At 37.4% G+C, this 27745-nt stretch overlaps 2 protein-coding genes across 8 annotated transcripts in view; both read left to right on the forward strand.

Annotated features, from left to right (window-relative positions):
- LOC129578003 (filamin-A) overlaps window positions 1–23839 on the forward strand; it is a 30309-nt gene extending 6470 nt beyond the window's left edge. For 3 of the 7 annotated variants that reach the window (XM_055466019.1, XM_055466022.1, XM_055466021.1), the window contains exons 2-27: window positions 3189–3564; window positions 3659–3839; window positions 3931–4397; window positions 4493–4798; window positions 4906–5081; window positions 5156–5951; window positions 6036–6314; window positions 6416–6697; window positions 6769–6898; window positions 6974–7271; window positions 7430–7647; window positions 7952–8119; window positions 15023–15276; window positions 15384–15513; window positions 15621–15851; window positions 16069–16277; window positions 16454–16644; window positions 16755–16975; window positions 18687–18835; window positions 18926–19039; window positions 19130–21086; window positions 21169–21297; window positions 21437–22075; window positions 22151–22884; window positions 23012–23191; window positions 23315–23839. In XM_055466019.1, the coding sequence (XP_055321994.1) occupies window positions 3328–3564; window positions 3659–3839; window positions 3931–4397; window positions 4493–4798; window positions 4906–5081; window positions 5156–5951; window positions 6036–6314; window positions 6416–6697; window positions 6769–6898; window positions 6974–7271; window positions 7430–7647; window positions 7952–8119; window positions 15023–15276; window positions 15384–15513; window positions 15621–15851; window positions 16069–16277; window positions 16454–16644; window positions 16755–16975; window positions 18687–18835; window positions 18926–19039; window positions 19130–21086; window positions 21169–21297; window positions 21437–22075; window positions 22151–22884; window positions 23012–23191; window positions 23315–23449 (8811 nt within the window). In that variant the 5' untranslated portion in view covers window positions 3189–3327 and the 3' untranslated portion in view covers window positions 23450–23839. Of the gene's footprint in view, window positions 1–1000; window positions 2152–3188; window positions 3565–3658; window positions 3840–3930; window positions 4398–4492; window positions 4799–4905; window positions 5082–5155; window positions 5952–6035; window positions 6315–6415; window positions 6698–6768; window positions 6899–6973; window positions 7272–7429; window positions 7648–7951; window positions 8120–15022; window positions 15277–15383; window positions 15514–15620; window positions 15852–16068; window positions 16278–16453; window positions 16645–16754; window positions 16976–17799; window positions 18364–18686; window positions 18836–18925; window positions 19040–19129; window positions 21087–21168; window positions 21298–21436; window positions 22076–22150; window positions 22885–23011; window positions 23192–23314 lie in introns of those variants that run through there. The other 4 variants (XM_055466025.1, XM_055466023.1, XM_055466024.1 and 1 more) reach the window with 2 other exon arrangements.
- A 286-nt stretch (window positions 23840–24125) lies between these two features.
- LOC129578005 (cell division cycle protein 16 homolog) lies at window positions 24126–27433 on the forward strand. Its single transcript, XM_055466028.1, has 8 exons — window positions 24126–24423; window positions 24573–25205; window positions 25290–25480; window positions 25542–25835; window positions 25927–26006; window positions 26111–26316; window positions 26404–26597; window positions 26751–27433. The coding sequence occupies exons 1-8, from the start codon at window positions 24301–24303 to the stop codon at window positions 27295–27297; spliced, it is 2268 nt and encodes a 755-aa protein (XP_055322003.1). The 5' UTR covers window positions 24126–24300; the 3' UTR covers window positions 27298–27433.
- The last annotated feature ends 312 nt before the right edge of the window (window positions 27434–27745 follow it).

Here is a 27745-nt window from a genome sequence, read left to right on the forward strand (position 1 = left end):
AGAGAGAGAGAGAGAGAGAGAGAGAGAGAGAGAGAGAGAGAGAGAGAGAGAGAGAGAAAGAAGAAAAAACGAAGAAAAACCCCATCAAGATACCGCATTAACCTTTTGGGTTTTAATTTAAAGAAGAAAAAGAAGAAGAAATGTGTCAAAATGCTTTTATGCCATTGTTTATTTTGTTATTTATGGCAATGTACTAACACAAAGAGATGCCACAAGTGATCACAAAATTATTTAGATATTTGGTTATTTCGCTGCCATGCAGAGATTCGATATTTGTTTACACAAACGAATATTAAATGCTTCACAACGATTTCTTCTTCTTCTTCTTCTTCTTTCTAAAGCGCCACAATTTCTTTTCTTTTTTTCAATTTTCACCGCCTTAACAACAGTTTTCCCTTAATCGTTGCTCTTACAATTCATAATCGGTACTTTTGTATTTTTTGTATTGGCTCCACCGCATTTGGAAGTAAAAATAATTTGACGAAAGGAAGAAAACGAAAAACAATTGCCGGGTATGTTGATGAGAAATCGACCGATCGAGTCAAACTAATTCAAATGAGTGTGGTGCAATGTGTGCAAGAGCATGACACAAATTCTAAACGCTATTTGAGTCGCGCTGTGCTGGTAGGTTGAGCATCTGTTTAAACTAATTTGCTTCCATTTCGTTTCATCTCGTTTGGTTGTGCTCTTGTAATACACACACACACACACATATATATATATATACTAGATAATGAGCAAAAACCTACACTAAACGGCTACAAATAACTATTTCAATTGTGCCTATACAATGATAAGCGGCATTTTTTCTCGCTATCTCTCTCTCTCTTTCACTCTCTTATTTCGTCAATGTGTTTGCGTTCATAATGCATATATTGTTCAAAATTCCCGCCTTATCATTATTGGCTTTTCAGTCAGCTTTCCACAAATTGCCTCCCTGATGTTCGGATAGAAATCAAAATTACCCGTTGCAATTTGAAATTTGCCTGCAAACCGATTCCACCAATCACTGGCAAAATGGAAATATATGGTACAAAACGTAGACTCGCAAAAGCCAACTACTGCGTGTTGTGATGCGCAATGAGAAAAGAAATGAATAAAAAAAATCATTGTATTGTATTATGGTCGCATGCATTAAGGTAACAAGTATATATCGTTGAACTTGACTGCAAACACCGTCGACAAACAAACAAAAATTACTATCAACATGATCATAAACATAAATTGCATTTTAGACGCAAACAAAAAACAGTATCGGGCATTTTCAATTGTTATTAAATGTATAAAAAAAAAAAAACAGAAAAACGCCACGGGAAAAATACCTGTGTTTCTTTTCTTTAAATATCGAGTTGTTTGAATGCTTTTGAATGTTATAATTGTTTTAACGGCTTTAGTTTGTTATTACATCAAATGCTTGGCATATTCTGAATTGTTTTTCGCCTGCCACCGTATAGTTGAATACTTGAAATGAACTCATTTTACAATAAGTGGCTTATTGTGATATTTTGTCGTCGTTCATTTTAAGCCAGCAAATGATATGCATATAGATTTTGGAGCCAAGAGTCGAAGCTTAACGCAATGCCTATTTAGAACAACAGCACAAATCTTATGTGCGGCAAATGTCATGCTGCTGCTGCTGCTGCTGCTGCTGTTGTCGCCGCCGCCTCTCCTCCCACCTGATCCACTCATATTTGGTGATGTCAATTTTGTCATCCATCCGATCGAATGTGTTGATCTGGTTCAATTTGATTACGTGTAGGCATTTCAGCGACCAAATGCCTCTCCTCCATCCACCATATCCATTACTTCGGACATCGTGAAATGAAAAATTGACTTGATTAAGTGACAATTTGCATTAAACGCACTTACAACGCTCGATTACGACCGATAATTAAATAATATAGCCACCATTTTTGGGGGCACGATGTTTTCCATGTTTGCGTGCTCGCTCGCGTCCCATTCATAAAATTACACTTACATGGAAATATTGCGTTTCGTTATATCACGCGCATAAGACGAATGTTGATCATAAGGTGTTGTGTGATGCTGCTGCTGCTGATGATGATGATGATCAAATTGAGCTGTTGCCAATTCCGAAAGCAATGGTTGTTGTTTTTTCACTTATTACCATAAGTGTGCATTCTATCGATGGTATATATTTTCAGCTTATTGCCAATGCTGATTGCGTGACAATACTAGAAATAAATGTCTTTTGTTTTTCTTGTCGTTAAGCTTTGTGTTTTTTTTATCAAACATTTGAACATTAATTTTCAATTTTGTTCATTTGCTGATAACATAACAACAAAAAATAACGAAATTCCATGGAAAAGTGAAACCGAAATTGTAAAATCATGTACATTTTTATGATTTGTGTGAATCGTGAGTGACAGCTGTCTGTCGTGTTGATTACATTGAAGTTTAAATTATTGCAATTGGATAGTAATTCAAAATCAAATTTTGTGCAGTGCAAAATGAATAAAAAATCTCTTGATTCTTACGTGGCACTTCAATGTTGGTTGCACATGCACGCGCCAAACCATCGAGCACGCTGCCGTTTAAATGAAATCCATAAAGCTTTCTTTTTATCACTAATTAAATGACTTACAAATCAATTTTGTCCATTTTAAGCGATTACCTAGTTTTATTTTTTCGGGCGAAACAACAAAATGAATTTATTTATAGAAATTGTTTGTTTGGCATGAAGTGAACGAGTTATTTGTAGAATTCACGTAATGTGATGAAGGCTAGAAACGCATACTCGGGTGTGATACTGCAGTAAGACTGGAATCAAATTATAGAAAAGTAAGAGTAGAGCCAAATTTGAGGCTGTCGCGGTAAGTTACGAACATTACCGTAATACGTGGTTTGACCAAATCGAATAAAAGTTACGTTAGTTCGGTTTGCACCAACTATAGTAGGAAAATATACAGACACACACATAAAACAGTGTACAGCACCCAAGCAACGACTCAATCAAAATCATTGGCGCGTGAATCTCGATAAAACACCTGTATTTTATTAGTTCCTTGTTTCGTTTTGCGCATGCAAAACGGTTTTTTTTCTCTTAGTTTGGTTTTGTTTTGTTTTATTTTAATGAAGAGAGAGAAAAAACGTGGCTATTGTTCCGACAGAAGTGAATCAATCACTACGTCTACCTAATTCAACTGATTGGTTTCTTTCTTTTTCAGATAAATAAACAAAAAATCGATCTTAGAGTAAATTTAGTGTGTAACAGAAAAATCGATTGTAAACGTGTTTGTTTTCATTGCGGTGTAAATAGAAGATATAATTAAATATGCTCACATTGAGGTGTTGCTAACATTTACAATGGATTTACGGGATATAAAGGATGCGAAGGTGACCCATGCTGGGTTATTGCAGCACAATGCAGATGGAACAACGGATCTGCAGAAGATCACACATGCCGGTTTGGTTGCGCGCAGTCCTGAAGGTACGGCCGCCAAAGGCATGAACATTCGCGGTAATGAAGATTTATGGGTGGAAATTCAAGCGAATACATTTCGCAATTGGGTGAATGAACATTTGAAAGATCCAGATATGCAGGTAGAAAAATCAACTCATTGTGAAAGAAATGTTTTTCAGATCCAATTTCTTTCTGTTCAATTAAAGAAAAAAAATTATTCCAATTTTAATTTAGGTTTCCGATTGGACCACTGATTTCTGTGATGGTACGCATTTGTGTACATTGGTTGAGAATTTGCAGAAGCGTCCCCTGAAGGGATGGAATCGTCGTCCAGCGAATCAACATCACTACTTGGAAAATGCATCGGTTGCTCTTAAAGCTATCGAAGAAGATGGCATCAAACTTGTCAACATCGGTGAGAAAATAAATTGATTTTAATTCGAACAATTGGGCAGTTATTTAAAATCGCACAGAATCATAATCAAATACAATTTTTGAAAATACAGGCAATGTCGATATAGTCAACGGAAATGTGAAATTGATATTGGGTTTGATCTGGTCGCTGATTGTGCGCTATCAAATTGGTCGTAGTAAATTTCCACCTCGTAAGCTCATGTTGGCTTGGTTACAGGCAGCGCTACCGAAATGCAAGATTAACAATCTTACAACCGATTGGAATAGCGGTGTTAATTTATCGGCACTGCTTGACTACTGTCAGCCAGGTCTATTTCCACACTGGAACCAGATTGATCCAAACCAAAGCGTTCGCAACTGTACAAATGCAATGAATATTGCTCAGCGAGAATTCGGCATTCCAAAAGTACTCGAACCCGAATACTTGGCATCACCATGGCTCGACGAACTGTCGGGCATGACGTATCTGTCGTATTTTATGAAACCTGGCGGACCAGGCTACAATGCTACTATGAGGTGGGCAAATAGTCAGCTGAAACACGAAGTTAACAATTTCACGGTTAGTTCAGATGTGATTGATAGAATTTTGCTTGGACAAAGTTTTTTTTTTAGATGGAATTGAGCGGAAATAATTTCATATTTGCCTTTTTTTAGACTGACTGGAATGATGGTCGCGCATTTAACGAAATAATTAAAGGGCTGGGCGGTCCAGCGCCAGCGCCAGAATCATTGAACACCCATCATTCGTATTGGGAAAGCAATGTCAAGAAGGCTGTTGATGCCGGCAAACGTTTGGGCGTCCAACCAGTTTTATCACCGAAAGACATGACTAATCCAGATGTTGAACATTTAGGCATTATGGCTTATGCTGCCAATTTGCAGTGGGTTACGCCAAGAGCACCGCTATCTGATTCGATCGCCGTTCATTTGGAGAGTACATCGGGACGGGTTGGAGAACCAGTAAGTTTTATTCTTAGCAATTGAAATGACTTTGGTTTCGTAAAAGTTCAAGTTTCCTTGTCGATTCATTTAATTTTAATCAAAATTTTTTCTTTACTCGACAACAGACTTACTTCCGAGTTGAAATTTTGAATCATGAAATTGACAACACTTCGGTTCGAGCGTACGTGATTCCACCGACCGGAATTCAACAATCAGTCAAACTGAATTCCAGTGGCCAAGGAAGTTTCGTGCCAGACAAATATGGAATGCATGAAATCCAAATTGAAGTCAATGAAGACAAGTAAGTTGGTTTTGACGAAATAGCCAATTCAAATTCGATCGAAATTTATATTCGTTTCTTTGAATATTTTCTAGATTGGGTGGACATTTCTTCCGTGTGTTGCCTCGGTTCGTTCAAGTTGCTCCGCCCGGAATGGCTCCATGCGCTATCGGAAGCTTGGTTGAAGTGTTGGTAAATGCAACCGGTGCTCCAAAATCGGAAGACATTCTAGTGACCGCGTACAGTCCAAGTGGCCGTTCACTGAAATGCCCGTTGAAAAAATTGAGTGAAGGTCATAGTGCCATATTCAAACCAGACGAAGCTGGTATTTGGGAAATTGCCATCACGTATCAAGGTAGACATATTCAAGGTGGACCATTTACATGTGCTGTGTTCGATCCAAACGGTGTGTCAGTCCATGGTCTCGACGGTGCCATGCCAATGCGGGCGCATTCATTTGAAATCGATGCACGAGGTGTTGGGGTCAGCGGTGAACTGCATGTGGACATTGTACACGAAAAGCATTCATTAGTTTGTTCGGTTGAGAAATTAGTGGAGAATAAGTACCGTGTCACATTTATGCCGCGTCAAAATGGCAAATATCGCGTTTATATCTACTTCAATGGATACGATGTCAAAGGATCACCATACATTATGCGCGTTGGTACAAAGGGACGATCCGGAAAAACTCGCACGCACGAAAATCGATACCGTTCGGAAAGTCCATCGATGCACTATACCACAACCACATCCACAAAACACAACGATTTCCGTAATGCCAAAAAAGATTTATACGATCATGAAATCAGTCGCTCATTTTCGCCGCAATACAACAGTTCCCATGACGATATTTACAAAACGTCCAACTATTATACGAACAAACGAGAAGAGGTAGTTAAACTCACACAAAGAGACACTCACATTTAGTTTCCGAATGAATTTTATGTTGAAAATTTTTTTTCTTCTATTTATTAGCAGGTGTATTCACCGAGATTGCAGTCACCGCGCCGAGAAGAGAAATACGGTACCGAAACCTATTCGACTAGTCTGAATTCGGATCTACGAAAAACCAGCAACGATTACTACTACAACAAAGAGAATGAATTCCATTCGAAAAAGAATGAAACCGATACAACACTTTTGCCACCGAGAAGTGAAAAGTATTCGTCCAGCTATGTTTCGAAAAATTCATACAGTGACAATTATAGTTCTCGCAATAAAAACGTATTCAATCCTATTTCCAGTCCGATCCATGTGGGTTTAACACACTTGAATTTAAATATTTCTCGAATTGACAGTAAATCAGAAATCTGATCGTTTCTTTTTCTTTTCTCGTTTTTGGATTGGACACATAGATGCAAGCAACCAGCCCAATTCCAAGAAATAGCCCTTTGACCATTACAACCACAACCAGCCGATACGAATCGTCAAGCCGAAATCATGTATCTAGCCCAAGAAATTATTCACTGTCGCCAACGTCACAAGTTGCACAAGTTGAACGAGCATCACCTGTAAATTATGTGCCAGCATCCACACAACGAATCGCAAGTCCAATCAATATGCATCGTGTCACAAGCCCAATTACAACCATAACACATCGAGTGACCACACCATTAACTAGCCCATTGACAGTAAAAGTGAGTGCATGCAGGATGAATGGCTTGAAGAAATTGATTCATTTAAACGATAATTGAATTTGCATTTTCAGACTGGAGCCGGTGAAACATATAAAATGACGGAAAAAATTTCATCATATAAAACATCGTCCAACTACACATCATCCGATGATACTCGAAGAAGTCCATCATATCCAGTAGCAAAGCGCATTTCTAGTCCTGGTAAAATCATCAGCGATTCTCGTCTAAATTCATAAATACCTGACTCAATTAATGATGAAATCACTCATTCTCTAGATCCTGTTGATAGTTCGCACAATGTGCGCGTATCTGGTTTGAAGAACAATAACAATGCTCGAAGAGACAGCTGGGATGTTTTAAACAAAACAAAAAATATTCTATCGCATAATTCACTCGAATCATTGGCAAACATGACCGAAACGCAATTAAACACTGATTTATCGTACAACCGTCCACGCGGTTTGGACAGCGAAACCGAATACAATACACGATACAATAAATTCGAATTGGTCGAGAAACGGTCAACCGAACGTCGAGGCTCGGATGATATCTCAGACCGTTACAAAATTTACTCGTAAGTTGGTTTTTCACGCAAAAAGAAGTTTTTTGCCAAAAAAAAAAAATAATGAATCAATAGTTCAATAGAAATTATTGAAACTGTCATCAAAATTCGACATTTCATTTTGCATTTTGATTCAATTTCCAAAAATAAATGTTTATCGATTATCTTAGACCAACCACATCACTATCGTCAAAACAAGATTCAAGCACAAACAAGCAGTACACAACTCTAAAAGAACGACAAGAATATTCGACAAAAACCGACAGCGACTACGGCTATGGATCATCACATCGATTCCGTCCAATCGACAAAGATGTGTCCGGTGCTAGAGCGATCCGCGTACAAGATATTCCAAATGGTGCCGTTGGACGACCGGTTGAATTCGAAAGTAAGTTGCAAACTTGCAAATTTGTGCGTTAAATCAAATCAAACCAGAGATGATGTAAATGTATATCAATTCGTTGAATTTACTGTACTCGGTACAGTATGGTATATTTACATTGATTTACCTTTGCGTTAAATAACGCGTCCGCTCTCACTAAAATATGAGTTGACGCATGTGCTCCGCGCGTTCAACGCAAAGGTAAACGTTTAAGTATATACCGATACACATTTCCATACACTTGCGGTAAACGATCAACCATCTCTGAATCAAACTAATGTGATGATCATTGGATTTCATTACGATAAAGTTGATGGATCACAGGCCGGTTCTGGGAATTTAGAAATCTTAGTCAATGGCGGTCGTGTCACATCTTCTGTTCGTGCGCTCGGTGCACAAAGATTTATAGCCAGCTTTATACCGCACGAGCCCGGCAACACAATCGTGCAGATCACATTCAATGGTGAAACAGTTCCAGGTGGGATATTTTTAATTTTTCTTTAAAATAACAATCGAAGTAATTAATTTTTAAAAATAGAAATTATTCACACTTGCTTCTGAAATTTTGACAGCCCAACCACATTATATTGAGCTATTTTTATATCGGCAACCGATCGTTTGAAATGAATGTTATGTGAGTCGTATTTTTATTTCAATGTCAGTGTCGGTACTCAACGATAATAAAACAGGATCTAGAGAATTTATTTTTTGGAATTTCTTCAATTTCAATCCACTCTTTTCATGAAATATTTCACGTGGAATATTTTGTGGAAAAGTCCAATGTGGATTAAAAAAAATGGAATGATCTGATGAAAATAGAGGAAAAAATGAGATCACATCTCTATCTAATTGATCAAATGGAATCAATTATTGAGATATTTGCGACCTTATTTTCCATTCATAAAGTGATCATATTAAATTAAAACGTTTAACATTTTAATCGCAAGTGATTTTTTTCCTCCGCAAAGACGTGTGACCGATACGGAACAACAAAGAAAAACAACAAATATTTGCGAAAAAAAAAAAAAATTGTGACATTTTTTGTGTGAAAGTTCGTTCGGTTGTGACTTATTTGGGCGCTGTCCACTGGTAGAGCCGAAGAAGAGAATTCCTTGAATGCCATTTGAAGCGTTCGTGAAAACGAGCGCGACGAAGTGCGCATCGTGAGCGTCTTTCTTTCAATGAAGCGCACGGTGTGTTGCAGTAAGAAAACGATCATGTTACTCGATGCGGCAAACATAATGTCTACCTTACTGTGTGTATACGTCATTGAATATACTTTGATTGTATTGGTGGGAGAAGCATGAGTTTACCTGTGAGCCAAGCATACGGTGTTTGGCTGCTCTCAAATTCTTGTGCTTGTTGGTAAGCGTTCCGCTTGTGTATTATCGGTGTGTCTTTGTTTTACATCTTGGCACTTCTTTCGTTTTCTCTCTCTCTGACTATCTCTTTCTCCTGTTTGCTTCTTCATCACGAATTTCTTTTCTGCTCTTCAGGTCTTCAGTATTTTTCTTTTCTTTCATTTCGTCGATTTTTTGCTCTTTTTCTCCGTTTCCCGATGGAAGCCGATTTTTCGAAGCCAATGTTGTTGGCGACGGCATTAGTCTCGTTTAGTTGATCATTAGTGCAAGGTGCGTTTGTGAATATCGTTGTTGGTGCTGTTCGCTCCATTACTATACCCTGTATGTTTTGTACGTGTATACCATTTTATTTTTCTCTTTCGTTTTTTTTATCTTCATTTTCATCGCAGCCAACCACAGATTCTTTTTTATGTGTAAAAAAAAAAATTATCAATTCACTTGATATTCAATGGGTTTTTTTGTTCGGTCCGTTTTGTATGTCAATCGATCGCTGAGCGGTGTGAAAATTGAAAGAGGAAACGAAAGCCAACGTTGATATGATAAAAAAAAAGAAATGCTGAATTCAGCCATTTTTCATGCAAAAAATTGCCCAAGTCTATGAATGTGAATAAATTAAGCTAACAAAAAAGATGAGCCTCAAAAAAGGCAAAACAAAAGCCCTACAAAAGAAATACCAAAAGTATTTATTATACAGTGCTATAGATGACGTGACAAATCATACAATTTTTAAGCCAATTTTGTTTGTCCGATTGAATTTCTTCGGTTAATTGGATGTGGTGGCGTCATTTTGTCGCCGAACCGTTCTAACTTGAAATGTAAATGTTGGTTTGAAATCGTGCGAAAAAGGTGCATTGCAAATCGTGTGTTTTTGATTATCCACGATGCAAATGATTACATTGACAAAAAAAAGAAAAGTAAAGAATACAAATTGAATTGAACAACAGAAGAAGAAGAAGGTGAAGAAAAACGAATAAACAGTGCAAAGTTGAGTTAGTGATGAAAATAAATAAGCGAGAAAGAGTTTGTTGTCTACTTGAACAAATCAGTGATAAACGGAACTAAACCCCTATATTAAGACTTCAACTAGTACAGAACGAATATCTAACCGATCAACATATCAATATGTATATCCGCATTGCATTCCATATTTCGAATCGATCGCACAAAGAAGAAATGGAGAAATCATGTTTGTGGCGACAATATCTGTGCATAATATGATATTGACAGACTACTTTTACTGGGCATAGATCTTTTATCTAACGAGTTTGCCGCGACTTAGGCGGCAAACTGCATACGCACAGACACACGATAAACGGAAATGACAAAAGAAGAAAACGACAACAACAACGAATCGACATCTTTGATCAATAATTCGTATTGTTTATGCACTTTTCCAAGCAATCAAATCTAATTGATTTTCGAGAAACATTTTTTCTTTTGTATTGCATTCACATCTCTATTTATGTGCATGGGTGTGCGCACCTAGAGAATCAATTTTTTTTATTGTTTCCTACTTACTAAAATAAGAGACAGACAAGCGCTGATTTCATCTTCAGCCCATACTATGTATATTGGTGTAGCAAAAAAAAAAGAAATATTAAACCGAAACAAAACGGAACAATAGAGAACGTTGACATTGTATGGATTGGTTCATCAAACACGAAACAAGTGAAGAGCACCAACAACAACAACAGCAACAGCAACGACATCAACAAAACTGTACTCATTTATAAATGAGCAAGAGTATCGCATAAATTATTTGCTCATTTCGACGCGTATTCCATTTCATTTATTTCAATTTTATTAGTTAGCTATGTGCTTCCATTCGATTCTTTTGTTTTGTGTCACAAGTCTTCTTTTTTCTTCTTCTTTTAATTTTGTGTGCTGGTTGTGCTGCTTGTGCTGCTTGTGTGTATCGTATATAGAATTTTTGTAGGCATAACCCATGTCTTCTTGTCTTGTTTGGCTGTTTATTTGTGGTCTAGAATGATGTGTAGATAGAGAGAATGAGGTGTTATTTTGTATGCGGCATGTGTAACGTTGGCACTGCGCACTTACGTTTGGTGCCTACCATCTCATTTCAAAAGCTAAAACACATACCCTACATGCACACGCATTATCCACATTCTATTCACAGTCGAACGAAGTGAAGAAGAAGAAGAAGAAGAAGGAAAAAAAAGAACAACAAAATCATATACACTCTAGGATGTTTTAGTATCTTAACATCATGATCATCATCAACGTGCTTAAACTGACAAGCATTGACGATTCGTATGAACCCGCACAACATACATACTCTACAATACATATAATAATAAATTAAGACGACGAACCTTTTTAACGTTGAGAAAAATGCGCTCGAATGAATAATAGAAACGCAAAAACAGAAGAAGAAGACGATGACGGCAATGAAACAAACGAAATAAATAAAAATTGAATTTGCCTCAAAACAAAACAACACTCATATGCTGAAATAAGTGCTGCTGTTAAAGATACAGAAACTGCATACTGAACTATACAATCACTTTATTGGATTACGAAATACGATGCGATTCATTATAAATTCCCCTTTCAATGCCTTATCTTTTCACATCAAGTTCCTGAAGTTTATCATAACTCGGTTATTGTTGTTGCATTCATTTATTTCCTCTTATGGAAATATGTGCGCGTTTTTGTTTTTCTTCATCGATTCATCTTCTTCAAAATGCTTCAACCTCTATCTTCTATCTCTCTGTATTGGATTGTAAATGTTCAGTCGGTAATTCGGTTTAAAACACATCAATAAACTTCAAGGAAGAAAATAGTGCACAATTTACGAGCGAAACTATTTCAAATGCTCCTCCATTTCGTATGCATATAAATATGATTTGTTTATGAAATGAAAATGTTCCATTTTTTTGCGAATAGTTTTTAAAACAAACAAAAATTTTCCATCTGATTATTATTTTTCTGCGTTAAAACAGTAAATAATCACGACCCATAAAAAGCGGTAATATGGAATGAAATTTTTTTTTTACCGTTCCATTCATTTTTCGTTTCTTTTTTATGCGTGTGATCGTGTGGGCGGTTGTGCTCTGTATATATACTCTTCATTCTTATGCGCCTCCAAGATGTGATACACAAAAATGTATTTCCAAAAAGAAACAACAACCTTTCGAATCTTTCTCTTTATTAGATCAACTTTCAGAATACCCCACATACGATGTTGAAGAAGAAAAAAAACCGAATTCAATCAGCAATTTCCAAAAAAGTCAATTGAAAAAAAGAGCACGAGAATCTTCTCCAATCCAAAGAAGAAGAAAAAAATAACCTGGTGAATCATTTTGGCACGTCACCGGTTCAATAATGATGACGATGATGATGAGATTGTTGTTGTTATTACCAACGTTCTTCAATGTTATGGCTTTTGAAAATAGCTCAATTTTCAACAGCTGACATTTTAGTCAGCTATACTGTGCCAATTGTAACGGAGGAAATGAATTGCAATCAAAACAAATGTTTATTTTCGAAATGAAACGAAACGAAAGAGAAACATGTTATGCGACAGCAAAACAGCAAAATTCAAACGGAATGAATGAATGAATGAATCACATATTGATGCGTGGCACTTCATTTAATCGATTTGCATATCATGTCCAAGCATTAGCTAACGATGATAGCACGTCTACATCGATTCTAGCATAGTGATAGTGCCCATGGTAACCAAAAGTCACGTTTCCATTTCCGACTGCACTCTGTTTGCGTGAAACAAGAAATGAACCATAGAGAAAAAAAAAGTAAAGCAGATCTAAGAGCAAACAGCTACACAGAAGAAAAATAAGAAAAAAAAGAAGAGAAAAAAGAGCAAACCACATTCTTGTGACTCTTTCTGGAAAGTAAAACGAAACAATGAGGAGCAAAACATACCAATAAAATGAAAATGCATGAACCGAACGAGAAAAAAAACCGAGCCTAAAGAAAACGTGGTGAATAAATGAGTGAATGCAAAACCAGAAATTCTCGTTTCACTTCGATATAATTTTCTTTCGTTTGAATTCGATATATTATGGGCTGAGTAAGATACACACTCTTATACGCGTGCAAATGCCGTATGTCTTGTTAATGCTAATGCATGATCATGATAAAAGCCCATAATCGTACTGCGTTACAACGTATTGGCATGTAGTATTTTAATACAAATACACTTTTTCGTTCATTTTGCGTGCATATAATTCAATCACACATTATGTCTGTGAATATCGATTATGCTTGTTGCAATTTTACGTTTTTTATTGCTACATCGATTTGCTAAAAGTTGTCTATAAATCAGGCCCAGTTTCAATTAAAATTAACGCGCGCGCACTTCTTTTTTCCTTCATTTATTTTTCGTTTACTTTTTTCGACCTTCACCTGTTGCACATTCGATAATATTTCAGTAAACACGTGTGCATTGTTGATGTTATTTTTTCTCGCCTTTTGTGTGTGCATTTTGATGAAATACACACCCTATTCGCATATACGAATAATTGCGATTCGTAAATGCATGAACGATTAGAAATGCGTTAATTTACCATCAATATCGAGTGGATAGAAGAAAAAAATCGTAAAAAATGGCAAATAAAATGCAAACAAAAGAGGTGTGTTCCGTAAGGAATGTGCGTACATACATAAAACAAAGTAGATGAATTGCATTGAATTTGTTTTTTCTTCTTCACGCAGTCAAATCAATAGGCTGATAATGAAAAAAAAATTGTTGAAAACCAAGCATCATAATGACTGATGAGCAATGAATATATCTATTGAAGTGAGCGCAGCTTTTGGGTTCGACGCGTTTCTTTTATTTCTTCTTGCAATGTCTTCTATCGCTTGTAACGCTTTCATGCAAACGCCACTATGCTATTAACGAGAACTCATCTGTAAAAATCGATGTTTTTTCTTTCTTTCTTCGAATGTGTATGTGTGCTCGTTTTCGCCTAGTGCCACATACAGCGAACGTATGTGTTTTGGGCCGCGCGCGTTCAAGAAAGTCGATAATAAAAACAAACGAAGGAATAAGAACAGCAAGAAACATACAGTGGAAAAAAAAACAATAGCTCGTCGACTGCAGAACGCATACATTCAACGCGAATGCAAGTAGATAATGAACATTTTGAGAAAGTGTACATACAATCCGTGACTTATATACGGTGCTCTGCTCACACATGCAATACACTTTTCGCTGGATGCACACGATGAAGTTCTGTTTTCAATTATGGCTGCTGCCTGGCGAATTATCATATTTCGAAAGGAAAAGAGAGCCAACATTAAAATGGCACATACTCACACATACACGGATACATTATCTCAAAAATCCATAAGCTGTTCGTTTTCGAGCCACGAAATCATCGATTTTTTTTTGGAGAACCCCCCAAATCACCGATAGTAAAGTAAAGACGAGAAAAGTTGAAGAAGAAGATGGAGGTGAAGGAGGAGAAGAAAAACGCACATCATATCATGAGAAGAAATGGCTAAGAAAAATCAGCAAAAGTGATCATAAAGACAAGCGAAACCAAATTAAAAACGAAAAAAATAAAAATAAGAAGGCAATAAATGCCAGAAATGCACGGACCATGATTTTCGAAAATGAGAAAGTGAATGTGGTGTCTGCATGTGGTGCGCTGCTGCAACACGCTCTGCAAAAATAACAGAAGAGAGAAACATCAACATCAAATTATCACCATTATCACCAATTTCATTTTCTTTCGAGTATTTTGTTTTTCGCGTTCGGTTGTTGTTTTCGTAAAAGAACCGTTTCCTTCACCAAATTGTTATAGTTGTGACGTTGTTGAATAGATTGTGCGGTTGGGCTGCAAAATTTTATATGATTAAAGTGAAATTTTCTAAAATATAAAAATTATTATTTGAGAATGGTTTATTATAACGGCTGCTATAACCAGAAATTAGGTTGTGGCACACCTTTTGCGAGTTTATTTAATGATGAGAATCTCGATTTGGTTTTGTTTCTTTCTTTTTTTTTGTCTTTCGTTTTAAAATTCGCATAGGATCACCGTGGCACATAGATATAATGTCATCGCCTGGTTTTACACCGTTAGGTGAATCAAGTCGTCTTGTTCCAGCCAAGTCGCCGGCGGTTTTTGAGATACTGCCGCCTCCTGGATCAACTCTAAATAGAGAAGATTGTGTAGCATCGGTTTTGTCACCTAGCAAAAACAAAGTCAATGCGAGAATCACCCATGAGGCGGCTGGGAACGGTGCCTTGCGCATCGAATTCGTCCCAAACGAAGTTGGAACACACGTAAGTTGTTGATGGTTTTTTGATTGACGATAATTTACGTTGCTGATTCAACTGAAGAAGAAACGAAAAATTATTATCTTGCAAAATGTTTCGCATTCGCTCAACAGGTCATTGAAGCATCAATTGGTGGTACAAAATTAGCGGGAGGACCACTTATAGCAAAAGTATATGATTCAAGTTTAATTCAAGTAACAGACGTAAATGGAGGAGTTGTAGGTCAACCATGTCAATTTCGAGGTAAATTTTCCAACGAACAACTAAACCATTTGTTCAACGGAATTCCATGACTTTTTGACGAATTTTATTCATATCATATTGTTATTATTTTGTTTATATTTTTCCAGTTGACGCAAGTCAAGCCGGAGAAGGTCAGTTAGAAATTTCGATAAATGAAGGTGAAGTGCCGAATCACGTGCAAGTTGTTGGCGGCGGTCGATGTTTGGTTTCGTTTACACCCGAAATTGCAAAACCACACTACATCGACATTAAATTCAACGGCGAAACAGTTGACGGATGTCCGTTTGTTTGCGCAATAGCCGACACAAGTCGAGTATCGTTAAACTTAGCTAATTTAGGTAAGAACCAGTTTTTTTTTCTTTCCAATGACACCAACACTTGTTTCTTTTCGATTCAGAGACACCATTTATCAAATACATTCGCTCGATAATTCGTTGTATATTCTAGATCATGTCAAAGCATTTATAATATAACAGCGACGAATTTTGTTGTCAATACGATTGCATTTTTGGTGTCGAAAATGTTAGTAATGCGCATTTTATTTGATGTGTACAGATTTAATTCCTGTGAAAAAGCCAGCGACATTTCATATTAGCGTAAGCGGAGGTGGTGCAGCTGAATTAGCTGTCAGTGTGAGAGGTCCACAGGGTGAATTGCCAGTTCGAATTAAAGGCGACGTTCAAAGTGGATTCAATGCAGAGTTCATGCCAACCACAGTCGGAGCGCACACAATCAATGTCGAATATAATGGTTACGCTGTGCAAGTAAGCCAAACCTTAATCTCTCACTCTTATTCATCATTAAATGCCATTCGCTTTTGAAATTTGATTTGCAATGCAGCATGACATCATTTAGATGTTCGTGCATGGAATGAAATGTGTCTTAGTGTGTGGGCATATGTTAATGACTAAACGTTCTGTGTGACATATGTGTATTTCAGGGAACGCCTTTCATTGCAAAATCATACGATTCGACGAATGTGGTCGTTGGTTCGGTAAGCAAAGGTACGGTTGGCAGAACCGTTCAATTCACAGTCGATGCTGGTGATGCGGGAGAAGGAAACTTAGAAATAACAATATCAGCAAAGGGCCACAATATCCCAACACAAGTGCATCCACAAGGAAATGCCAAGTAAGCGACCACATATTAAACGATTAAAAAGACATTCATCTGATTTGATCGACATAACTTTGTTTTGCTTCTTTTTTGTGTGTGCTAAACGACTTTCACTTCATTCACAGATTCACCGTTTCATTTGTACCGGCAGAAGCCTGCGATCACATAATTAGCGTGTCATTTAATAAAGTATCGGTGCCGAACTGTCCAATAACTGTGCCAATAAGCGGTTCATCAATCGGTCCGCAAGTTACATTGAGCGGACCAGGACCCGTTCACTTACCAAATTCACTGACTATTAATCACACCGATGGTCGTCTCGAAGATATCGAAGTCAATGTTGAAGGTATTTTGATCGCATCCAATGCGATTTTTTCTTTATATATAAATACCATATAGAACATAAGCGTATGTTGTAAGCAATTTCGTCATCATTTTCCAAAACAGAAACATTTTTAGTTGGACATTATTCTTTGGTTGGCCAATAAGAAACGAAAACGTGTTCGGACTTTGATGAATTTGTACATAGATTTTCACTTATTTCATTGCACGATCGGCATTTTAATCGGCTATCCTTCTACATCTGTACATTTATTTATACTTTGAAGTATTTTTGTTGTTGTACTCTTTTTTTCTCTGTTTTTATTGTACTCTCAGTTGTTGAAATCTTTTTAGTATATCTCTCCCTCTCCCTCTCTCTCTCTGCCTCTCTGGCTGTGCCGCGTATAATTTATGCATGGTGAGCTAAAACTGTAAATAGAAATCGAATCTGTAAATACTGTTGTATATTTTATAGATATAGATAATATTATGGTATGAATTTATTTGACCGTTATTTAATTTAATCAATCAAATTGAAAATGCATTTACAGTTGAAAGCGTCTGTTCGGCTTCGTGAATATTTTTCTGCTTCAGAAAACGATTTCGAAATGAGATTATTCGGTGATTTGTTTTTTTTTTGTTCGCTCAATATTTTTTTTCATTTTCTTCTACGCAGCTGAATCAAAATTGAACCATTTGTTTTGAGCATGTGCTTGTTTATGTATATTTCTCGAAATCGACAAGCAAGAATTTTCATTTTTACAGATTTTAAATTAGATTTTTTGAATATGAAATTCAATTTGAAATTCTACAACTAAATGCATTCACTCCTCTTTGTATCCATTCCAGGGCGACGAAGACTTTTGTACTAAGACATTGTGGACAATTTAGTTGCTTTTTAAAAAAAAATCTAAACAAACAAAATAAAAACAATTTGCTTGTTTCTATTTCTTTCTATTTTTTGACCAGTTCTATATTTCAATAACAAAGATTAAAAACCATTTTGTTTTATTCAATTAATCTAAATGAAATTCTCCGCCGTAGTTTGTATTATAATACAAATCTAACAACAATTTAAAAAAAAATGCGGCTCTAAGATCCAGGATAAAAAAAACACACACATGAATTTGTGTCCTGCGAAATATTTCTGCTAACGGCATAGCACTGGACATATTTACATCCAGTTTCGCATTTAGAAAAAAAGGAAGCGTTTTTTTTTTCTTAAATTTTTCCTTTCCATTATTCTTTTCTGTTCGTAGAGCTTGTAGTTTAACTGATGATAATCTTACTTGCCCAACATAAAATATACAATTGAGCTAATTTTCAAGGGGAAACGGATACATTTTTGTTTCTTTATCAAATTTGTTCTCTTCTCAACGGAATTAAAGCCATAATACGTAAAAAAAAAAAAAATACATTAACCATATTCATAAGGAGGGAATAGCGTGTTGTGGTGTTGGTAGCTAATTAATAATTGGCATGCATGTCTTGTGCACGGATTCTATTTTCATTTCTTTGTTCTTCTTAATCATATTAATAGTTAGTTTTAAAATAACGTAGATATCAATAACTCGTGTCGCTTAAACGCTGACCGAACATTAATATCGACTTGAAAAGAAAAAAGAAACACAAAGTTAAACAAAATCTTCCTTTGACTTCTTCCATCGCGCTTCGGCCATCATTCAATCGAATTGAATTGAATTGTACGACACACACACACACACACATACGCACAGGTCCATCGGGACAATCGATACCGGCACAAGTATCGCAAACAGCTGACGGTGTATTCAAAGCTGATTTTGTTCCGCGTTCAGTTGGCGAACATAAAATCAGTGTGACGCTAAACGGCAGACCGACTTCTGGAAGCCCATATTCGGCTAAGGTAGAGTAGCTGAATTTCCTAAAATTCAACATTTATTTTTTTCATACGAAAACCGATCAATCAATCATCATTTTTCTGAAATCTTTGAAGGTGTACGACGTGAGTGCAATTAAAGTGAAAAACGTAACAACTGGCAGCGTTGGAAAACCGGTGGTATTCATAGTGGAAACATCACAAGCAGGACCTGGCAATCTAGAAGTGACCGTGAGTATTGATTTTGCTTTTGCTTCGTTAAACGGCTTTTCCCATCCAAGAATATATCTTAAGGTGAATCTTATCCAAATATATCCTAAGGTGAACGGTGGTCGTGTTCCAACATCGGCCCAAGCCCAGAATCAACATACGTACGCAATAAGTTTTACGCCACGTGAACCACAAAATCATACAGTTGATTTACGCTTCAATGGCCAAGACGTGCCCGGCAGTCCATTCATTTGCAAAATTTCGGCTGGTGCCAAAATCATTTCGCCAGAAACATTCGATAAAGTAAGCGTTGGTCAAACATTTGAATTTATCGTTGAATCGGATGCAATGCCGCACGTCGATGTCGTTGGACCGGCATTGAAATCGATTCCATCGGAAATTGAAGCGGTTAGCAATGGATTCAAGGTTAAATTCGAGCCAAAAGAAGTGGGCGATCACACAATCGATGTACGAATGGCTGAGAATAGTGGTCATGTCGAGGGAAGTCCATTTATTTTGAAAGCATATTCAGCGGAAAAAGTCATTGTTACAGATATAAAACCAGGAGTAGTAGGAAAAAGTGTTAGTTTTGGCATCAATGCAAGTCAAGCTGGTGCTGGCAATTTGGAGATTATTGTCGCTGTTAATGGCAAAAATGTTCCAAACTTCGTTCAATCCGAAGGTAATGCACGCTTCAAGGTTAATTTCAGACCAACCGAAGCGGCAACACATTCACTGTCCGTGAAATTCAATGGACTACCCGTTCCTGGGTCGCCATTTTCATGTAACATCGCTTCAGCACCGACATCACAACTGAAAACCGCAGTCACCGGCGATGGCATCAAACAAGCATCCATCAAAAGCGATAACACATTCGAAATCGAAGGCATCGATGGTGTTGAACCAACTGTGGCAATTGCATCGCCAACGGGCGAAAATGTGTCGTGCAAAGTTGTGCATCAAAATGATAAGTATATTGTAAAGTATCGTCCCAATGTCGTCGGTCGCCATATGATTTCGGTGACAACAAACGATCAACACATCGGCGGCTCGCCGTTTTCATGCAATGTTTTCGATGTGTCGCGCGTTTCAATCACCGGTCTAGAGCAACACAATGGGCCCACATCATTGGGTGTGCCAGTAACATTCTCGGTTGATGCGGCCGGTGCCGGTGAGGGAACGCTTGAATTGATTGTATCAACCGCAACGAGTACGGTGAAAGCTGAAGTGGTTGCCGTTGCACGTGGATTATATGACGTAACATTCATTCCGCATACGGTCGAACCTCATTTTGTCAATATTACCTTCAACGATGTGGCTGTTGAAGGCAATCCGTTCCGTGTCGATGTGCATCAAAATACGCTCTACTTGCAAGTGGGCAGCATTGCGGCTGTCGACAATATCAGCGACGATCAAATCATCGAAATTGTTGGCCCAAATGGAAAATCCGTGCCATACAATGTCACCAAAAATGTAGCCGAATTCAAAACAAACTCCATTGGCACATACGTTATTCAATTCTTCGATATCGAAACGCGTACACTGATTACAACCAAAACGCTACACATTTTCGATCCGGCTCTCATTAAAATCACCGAAGTCGGCGAAGCGGTATGCAATCGACCGTCTGTAATTGCACTGTCCATTTATGATGCTGGCAAAGGTAGTTTGAGCGCATTGGTTCGATGCGGAAATACCGAAGTACCGCACTCGATTCGTGGCCCATCGAAGAGTGGCTCATACGAAATTGTCTATCAACCAACTCGTGTTGCACCGCATAAAATTAACATATTCTACAATGGTGTGCCGGTTTCGAGCAAAGCAATCGAAATAAATGTGCTGCCGCCAACGCAGAAAGCAATCAATGTTAGCGGGCTCGGTTTGTATCAAAGTCGTGTGGGAAAAACCACTTCATTTTCAATTGACACAAACGGAAAACCAGCCAGAGAGTTTGATGTTGTGGTTTCTGGGCCTGGAGGTGAAGCATTACCCGTACGATGCTATCAAACAAAAGGTGGCCAATTGCAAGCTGAATTCACAATCAATAAAATCGGTCAATGTTTAATTGGTAAGTTTAGCTAAACAGTGTGTTGATTTTGCGTTTCCAACCAGATTTTCACTTTTGCATTGTTTTTTTTCTCAATCCGCAGAGGTTTTGCATCAATCGAAACCATTGCCTGGTAGTCCGTTTACATGCGAATCATATGATCCAAAGAAAGTTGCAATTCGTGGAATTCCAAGAGGCCCTTTGATTGTGCACAATTCCATTTGTTTCATGTGTAAGTATAGTCGATAAATCAAAAGTTCTTATGAATTTTTCAAAGTGCTCACTTCTGAATTGAAATTATTTTTCTAAAAAATGATTCTTAAATGATTTGAGAAAACCAATTTGATATTTATTAATTCCGATTTTAATAGTGAATGCTGAGGATGCTGGAAAAGCTGAAATTGAATTGTTGGCCATTGCGCCAAACGGCCAAAATATTCCAGTCCAAGCAATTCAACAAGCCGACGGTCAAATTATCATTGAGTTCATACCAAATATACCTGGTCATTATAAATTGCATATTTTGTATGGCGGTGAACCAATCAACGGTTCACCGTTGACCTTTGCTGTCAATGCACTCGATTCAAATCAGTTGGATAATCAGCACGTATCAAATGGCAATGGCTTAGAAGTTGCACATCGTGGCAAAGAGACATCGTTCACCGTGTATTGCCCAACAACGCCAAATGTACAAATCGAGCGGTTCGATGAACAGAGCGAACGAATCGAACCAAAAATTAAATCATTGGGCAACAACGAGTGGCGAATTTCATACACAATTTTATCGGTTGGAAAGTACGATATTCGTGTGAGCTGTCCGAATCGGGGACCATTATTTGGTTCACCGTGGAACATATCATGTGTCGATTCGAACAAAGTCATTCCGATTGGCGGCTGGTCGGCACTCTTAGACGAAGAAGGCCGTTTAGCTCTACCCGCTCGGATCGTTTTCGACACATCACAAGCCGGACCGGGAGAATTAATGTGCAGTGTTGATGGCAGAGTGCTAGGTAAGAATTAGCAATATTTGAAAAAAAAGAAGACGAAATTTAAATGAATTCTTGTTTTTTTTTCCTTTTATGCAGCAATCGATAAACAAGCCGATGGCAAGTCGAGGATTTATATATCTGCTGATGGTTTGACACCGGGTGAACATAACTTTGACTTAACATGGAGCGGCCAGACAATTTATCAAAGTCCACGAAGTGCTGTAGTTGGTGTGCAACAACAATCGGACAAAGTTGTGTTGACGGGAAGAGGATTGGCTGCCGCACAAGCGGGAGATAGTGCACATTTTACGATTGATGCACTTCAAGCGTCCAACGGAAAACCAGAAGTCATCTTAACTTATGCGAATGGATCACCGCTACCGGTAGAACTCACACAGCCCAAACAAAGTGAAGCCATTTGGTTGGCAACGTATACACCGAGCCGATCAGCATCAGGCCCATTAAATTTAGTCGTCAAATGGAACAATCGGTTGATTAAGGGATGCCCATTGACGGTTCAAGTCGGAACTTCAATTGATGCTTCGAAAGTGTTGTGTTCGGGTGAAGGACTAAGACACGGTGTTGTCGGCAGAGAAATTCGTTCGTGGATTGATACGCGTCGTGCTGGTCCCGGTGAGCTAACCGCTCACTGTACCGGTCCACGAAAAGTTGCATATTGTGAATTGTACGATCATGGTGATGCCACATTCACACTTAACGTTAAGCCACAAGAACCGGGAAAACATCTGCTTACTATCAAATACGGTGGTCAACATGTTGCTGGATCACCATTCGCACTGAAAGTTGCCGGAGCTCCTGATGCCAGCAAGGTACAACTATTTACACAAAATTATATGATTCATATGAAACTTTTAAATTTGAATGCATTCATTTGAAAGTGAATGGCACGAAAAATGTTGATGTTTCTAAATGTTTTGTCTAAATTGAAATACATAGGTACGTGTATATGGGCCTGGTATTGAGCATGGCGTATTGGCAACATTCCAATCGCGTTTCATATGCGACACACGTGGAGCTGGCGCGGGTCAATTAACAGTTAGAGTTCGTGGGCCAAAAGGTGCGTTCCGTGTTGAAATGCAACGTGAAAGTCAGAAAGATCGCACCATTTTATGTAAAGTAAGTGGAAATGGAATGAAAAAAAAAACCATATCAATGTAGAAAATGCTGTTATTTCTTCACTTTGAATGCAAGCAAATAATTTTAATAATCATACCATTCAATGTCTTTCGTTCCTTTCAGTATGATCCAACCGAGCCGGGAGATTATCGCGTTGAAGTCAAATGGGCCGGAGAATTGGTGCCTGGTTCTCCATTCCCTGTCATGATTTTCGATACAGAAGAAGAACTGCGTCGATTTATCCATGGAATAAACTAGCTCAAAACTACAAATACAACAGCATCAACAATTTAGATTTTGTACGCAAATAATTCTGACAAGCAGCATATAAACACAAATCCATTTTTCAAGTCCAATTTCTGTTATTGATTACAATTATACATTTCTTTATTATTCCCTTTTTCTTCCCTTTTTCTTCTTTTAATGAAAATAGACCAATTCAAATGAACAAAGCAAAAAAAAAAATAAATTCTACATAAGCCAATTATTATAATAATAAATATATTTAGGATTAATTATTTTTATTATTGTTACTAAACGGAGAAACATTTTTAATATTTTTATACATGAAAAATATGCTTAACATTTACTTGTTATTGGAACACTCTATGAATTAACAATTAAACATTTATTTTTGACAAAAAAAAATTCAATCAATTTGACTTCATTTTTTAAATCATAATTTAGTTCTTTTGATTGGTGTCAGAATGCGAATATCATCAATTTAGCTCGGAACAGAAAATCCCATTTTCTCAGAACAACAGTGATTTTGTTCAATAAAAAAAAAATCGTAAATTTATTTGAGAATCTAGTTCAAACGTGACGTGTGTATGATTCAATACGAAACGTTTCGAGTTGATTTGAAAACAGCGATGCATACAAAAACAGCACCACCTGTTGGCCGTATGTCGAAATTTGTGAAACTGTCAAACTCAACGCCTGATATTTTAGTTTGACATTCACATACCATCGAAATTCGTTTGTGTCGGCATTTCAAACAACAGTGGTCTTTTACAACACAGTTTTTTTGGGATTATCCATTGAAATATCGATAAATTCGCATAGAATTAGTAATTTCGATAAGGAAACGGAGTTTCGATTCTCACAAGATGCAGCCAACAGTTGAGGAAAGTGGTATCGATAGCGAGATGAAATCACAAGAGCGTTTTGATGAAAAGAATTGCATTGATTTAGAACGATATCGCAATTCAGTGCGAACATTCATTGATTTGGTAAAGATAATCAAAATTTAATTCGATTTCATCTTGATTTTTTCTTCTAACCAAATTTAATATGCATCATTTGTTTCATTCTGCATTTTCATTGAGAAACACATTTTCAATTGTTCATCACTGTCTTACGCATTTGATTGACTTTTCAGCGTCGATACCGAACGGCACTATTTTGGGCAGAGAAGACCGTAGTCTTGGGTGATTATCAGTCAAAAGACATTTACTGGTGGGCACAGTGTATGTTTTTATTGCGTGAATACCATCGTGCCATACATATCATTAAGTTGTATGGTTTGGAACGGACGAATATCTTTTGCCTTCATTTGTTCGTCGAATGTTTGTACGAGGCAAAAGAATACACGGAAGCAATTGATCTAATGGGTTCCATCGATTTGGATTATTTATCAAACTCTGTCATAAATACAGATAATACAAATGCCGATGATACGGCGTTACAAATTTTGGCCATCGTTGATATTGACGACATTGGACCGACCAAATCGGAAGTCATATCGGCGATTTACTTTTTAAAGGGTAAAATACACGAAGCAATGGATAACCGAATTATGGCCATGAATAGTTATATTGAAGCGTTACATTTGGATGTGCATTGTACCGAAGCATTAGACGCGCTTGTTCAACACGAAATGCTAACAGCCGCTGAGGAGCAAGTACTCATTTCGCATTTGCCATTCGACTCTCAATGCACCGAGAATGAACGGAGAATCGTTGAAAAATTGTACAAAAGCAAAATGAAGAAATATCATGAATCAACATTGTCCGTAAGTATCTGTGCGATTCGACGCATTGTTCTGTTTTCGGGAGATTTTTTTTTGTTATTTCTTTTTATTCATTTCGTTCCATAGCAAACGTCAAATAATCCAAACCAAACACCATCACAGAACTTTGATAGTGTGGCCACAATCAAAGCCATTTTGGAACAATCAGAAAAAACGCGAACAGAACGAACGAATACAGAATTAAAACTCGGTGCCAAGGATGTTCCAAAGTTTTTCACACCAGCACAGCAAGACGTTCGTACACCATCACCTCCTAAGTAAATATTGATACAAAAGAATCAAATTCGTGATTTAAAAGAATTTTGTTCATTCTTACAGATTCGCTCAAGACATCAAAGCATCATCGTTATACTCTCGACTGAATAAGCATGAATCGCTGCTGGATGGATCTATCGTAAATATAACGCCACTCCATTCAAATCGTGTGGTTGGTTTGCAAAGCAAATCCAAACGGAAATCAATCAAAAATTCCAGCGAAACAAAACAGTGCGTATCAATATCAGCCATTGTCAGTTTCGATCGGCTGAATCAAAGTATTGACATCATGACTGAACGGGCGGCGCATCTCTTCTACAACGGTGAATACAAGAATTGTATTAATATTCTCAATGAGTAAGCTTTATTCATTCTTCTGTCAGTTTTTCAAGTGTTTTTGTTGCTGTTAAAACTTTTAACCTATAAATTAAATGGTCTCCATTCATAGGATTTTGAGGAATGACCCATATCATTGTCCTGCGTTAATCATTTTAATCGGTTGTTTGATCGAATTGAAGGAATACAGCAGTAAGTGAAATGGTCCTAATCTAATACTGGGTTATTATTGACCTGAATGTCGCGATTTTTCCATTTCTAACCATGTAAAACGGTTTTTTTTCGCCACATTTCAGAATTGTTCTGCATTGCCCACAAGTTGGTTGACTTGTACTCCGATCAGGCGATTTCATGGTACGCTGTTGGTTGTTATTATGATTTAATTGGAAAAAGCGATCCAGCTAGGCGCTATTTATCGAAGGCAACCTCAATCGATCGATTATTTGGACCAGCATGGTTGGCATATGGACATTCATTTGCCAAAGAAAATGAACATGATCAAGTAAATGACAACTTGAACATTACTTAAAATGACTTTACTTAATACAATTTTCGAACTGTGTGTGTGCTTGTGTGTTTATTCCAACAGGCAATGGCTGCTTACTTCAAAGCAACACAATTGATGCGTGGATGTCACTTACCATTTTTGTACATTGGCGTGGAATGTGGACTCACCAAAAATTATGACCTATCGCAAAAGTTCTTCTATCAAGCAATGACCATTGCTCCGCTGGACGTGTTTGTATTGCACGAGTTGGGTGTAATCAAATTTGAATATGAACAGTAAGTATGACATTTTAAATCGAACATTGAGATTGAATGGACATTTTTATTCAAAATGCTGAGCTCTTTTCGTACCGTGTTCATGAATGCTTTATCCATCATCAAATTGCGCTCGATTATTTCAATGACATGTCAAATTATTCATGTTTTCAGTTTTGATGAGGCCGAAGAAATCTTACGAATCACGTTGGAAATGGTGACAAAAATGGCAAACGAGAACGAAGAGCCGATATCAACACGTTGGGAGCCATTAATCAATAATCTCGGGCATTGCTGCCGCAAAAATAAGAAATACGATGAGGCACTGAAATATCATAAGCAAGCCCTGTCATTGAAGCCACAAAACTCAGCGACATACACAGCAATTGGTTTTGTGTACGCACTGAAATTCAAATTGGAACAAGCCGTCGACTATTTGCACCGAAGCTTAGCATTGAAGCGGGATGATATTGTGACAACGGCATTGCTAAAATCATGTTTAGAAGATTTGATGAATGAGGATAGTTTGCCGAAAAGTCTATCCGGTTCGCAGGTCGATCAAGATGTGGACGGATTTAGTAGCGCTCAAAAAAGAGAAACCAAGTCAAAGCATCATGCAAACTATGCAATAAAACCGAGTTGCATGAAAATCAACTTTGATGATGATTCGAATCAGTCGCAGGGATCGAATTTGATCGATCTCGACATGAGCATGGAGTAAAGGATCATTTAATTTTTTTTTTATACACAAAACAGACAAAAGTCTGTAAACAAAAAAGCCCATTCATCATTGTTAAATTTAAATGGAAATAAAGAAGAAGAAGAAAAAAAACGTGAAATGGATCATTAAACAATAAGAATAGTGCTTTTCCATTAATTAACGGAACAAAATCCTGTTCATAAACGATTGTTTTGAGATTGCGTCAGATAAGAGAAAAAATTAAAGTCAAGCATGGATGTTTATTAAAAACACGATTGATTGTGTTATCTCATGTCTTTGTGATGAGAGTGTGCGGCGCGTGCACGTTTCTCGGTGCCCATTCCGTTTAACTGGAGGAGATCATATCCTATCGTCTCAAACAGTAAAACCGTTCGATTCATGGAATGGTTTTGCTGTTGCTGTGTATTGTGTGCATGGTGTTTTTTTCCTTCTTTCTTCCATTTCTCTC

The sequence above is a fragment of the Sitodiplosis mosellana genome, unplaced genomic scaffold, assembly GCF_009176505.1.
Source record: "Sitodiplosis mosellana isolate CC-2019 unplaced genomic scaffold, AAFC_SMos_1.0 Smas_scaffold_6226, whole genome shotgun sequence".
Lineage (NCBI taxonomy): Eukaryota > Metazoa > Arthropoda > Insecta > Diptera > Cecidomyiidae > Sitodiplosis > Sitodiplosis mosellana.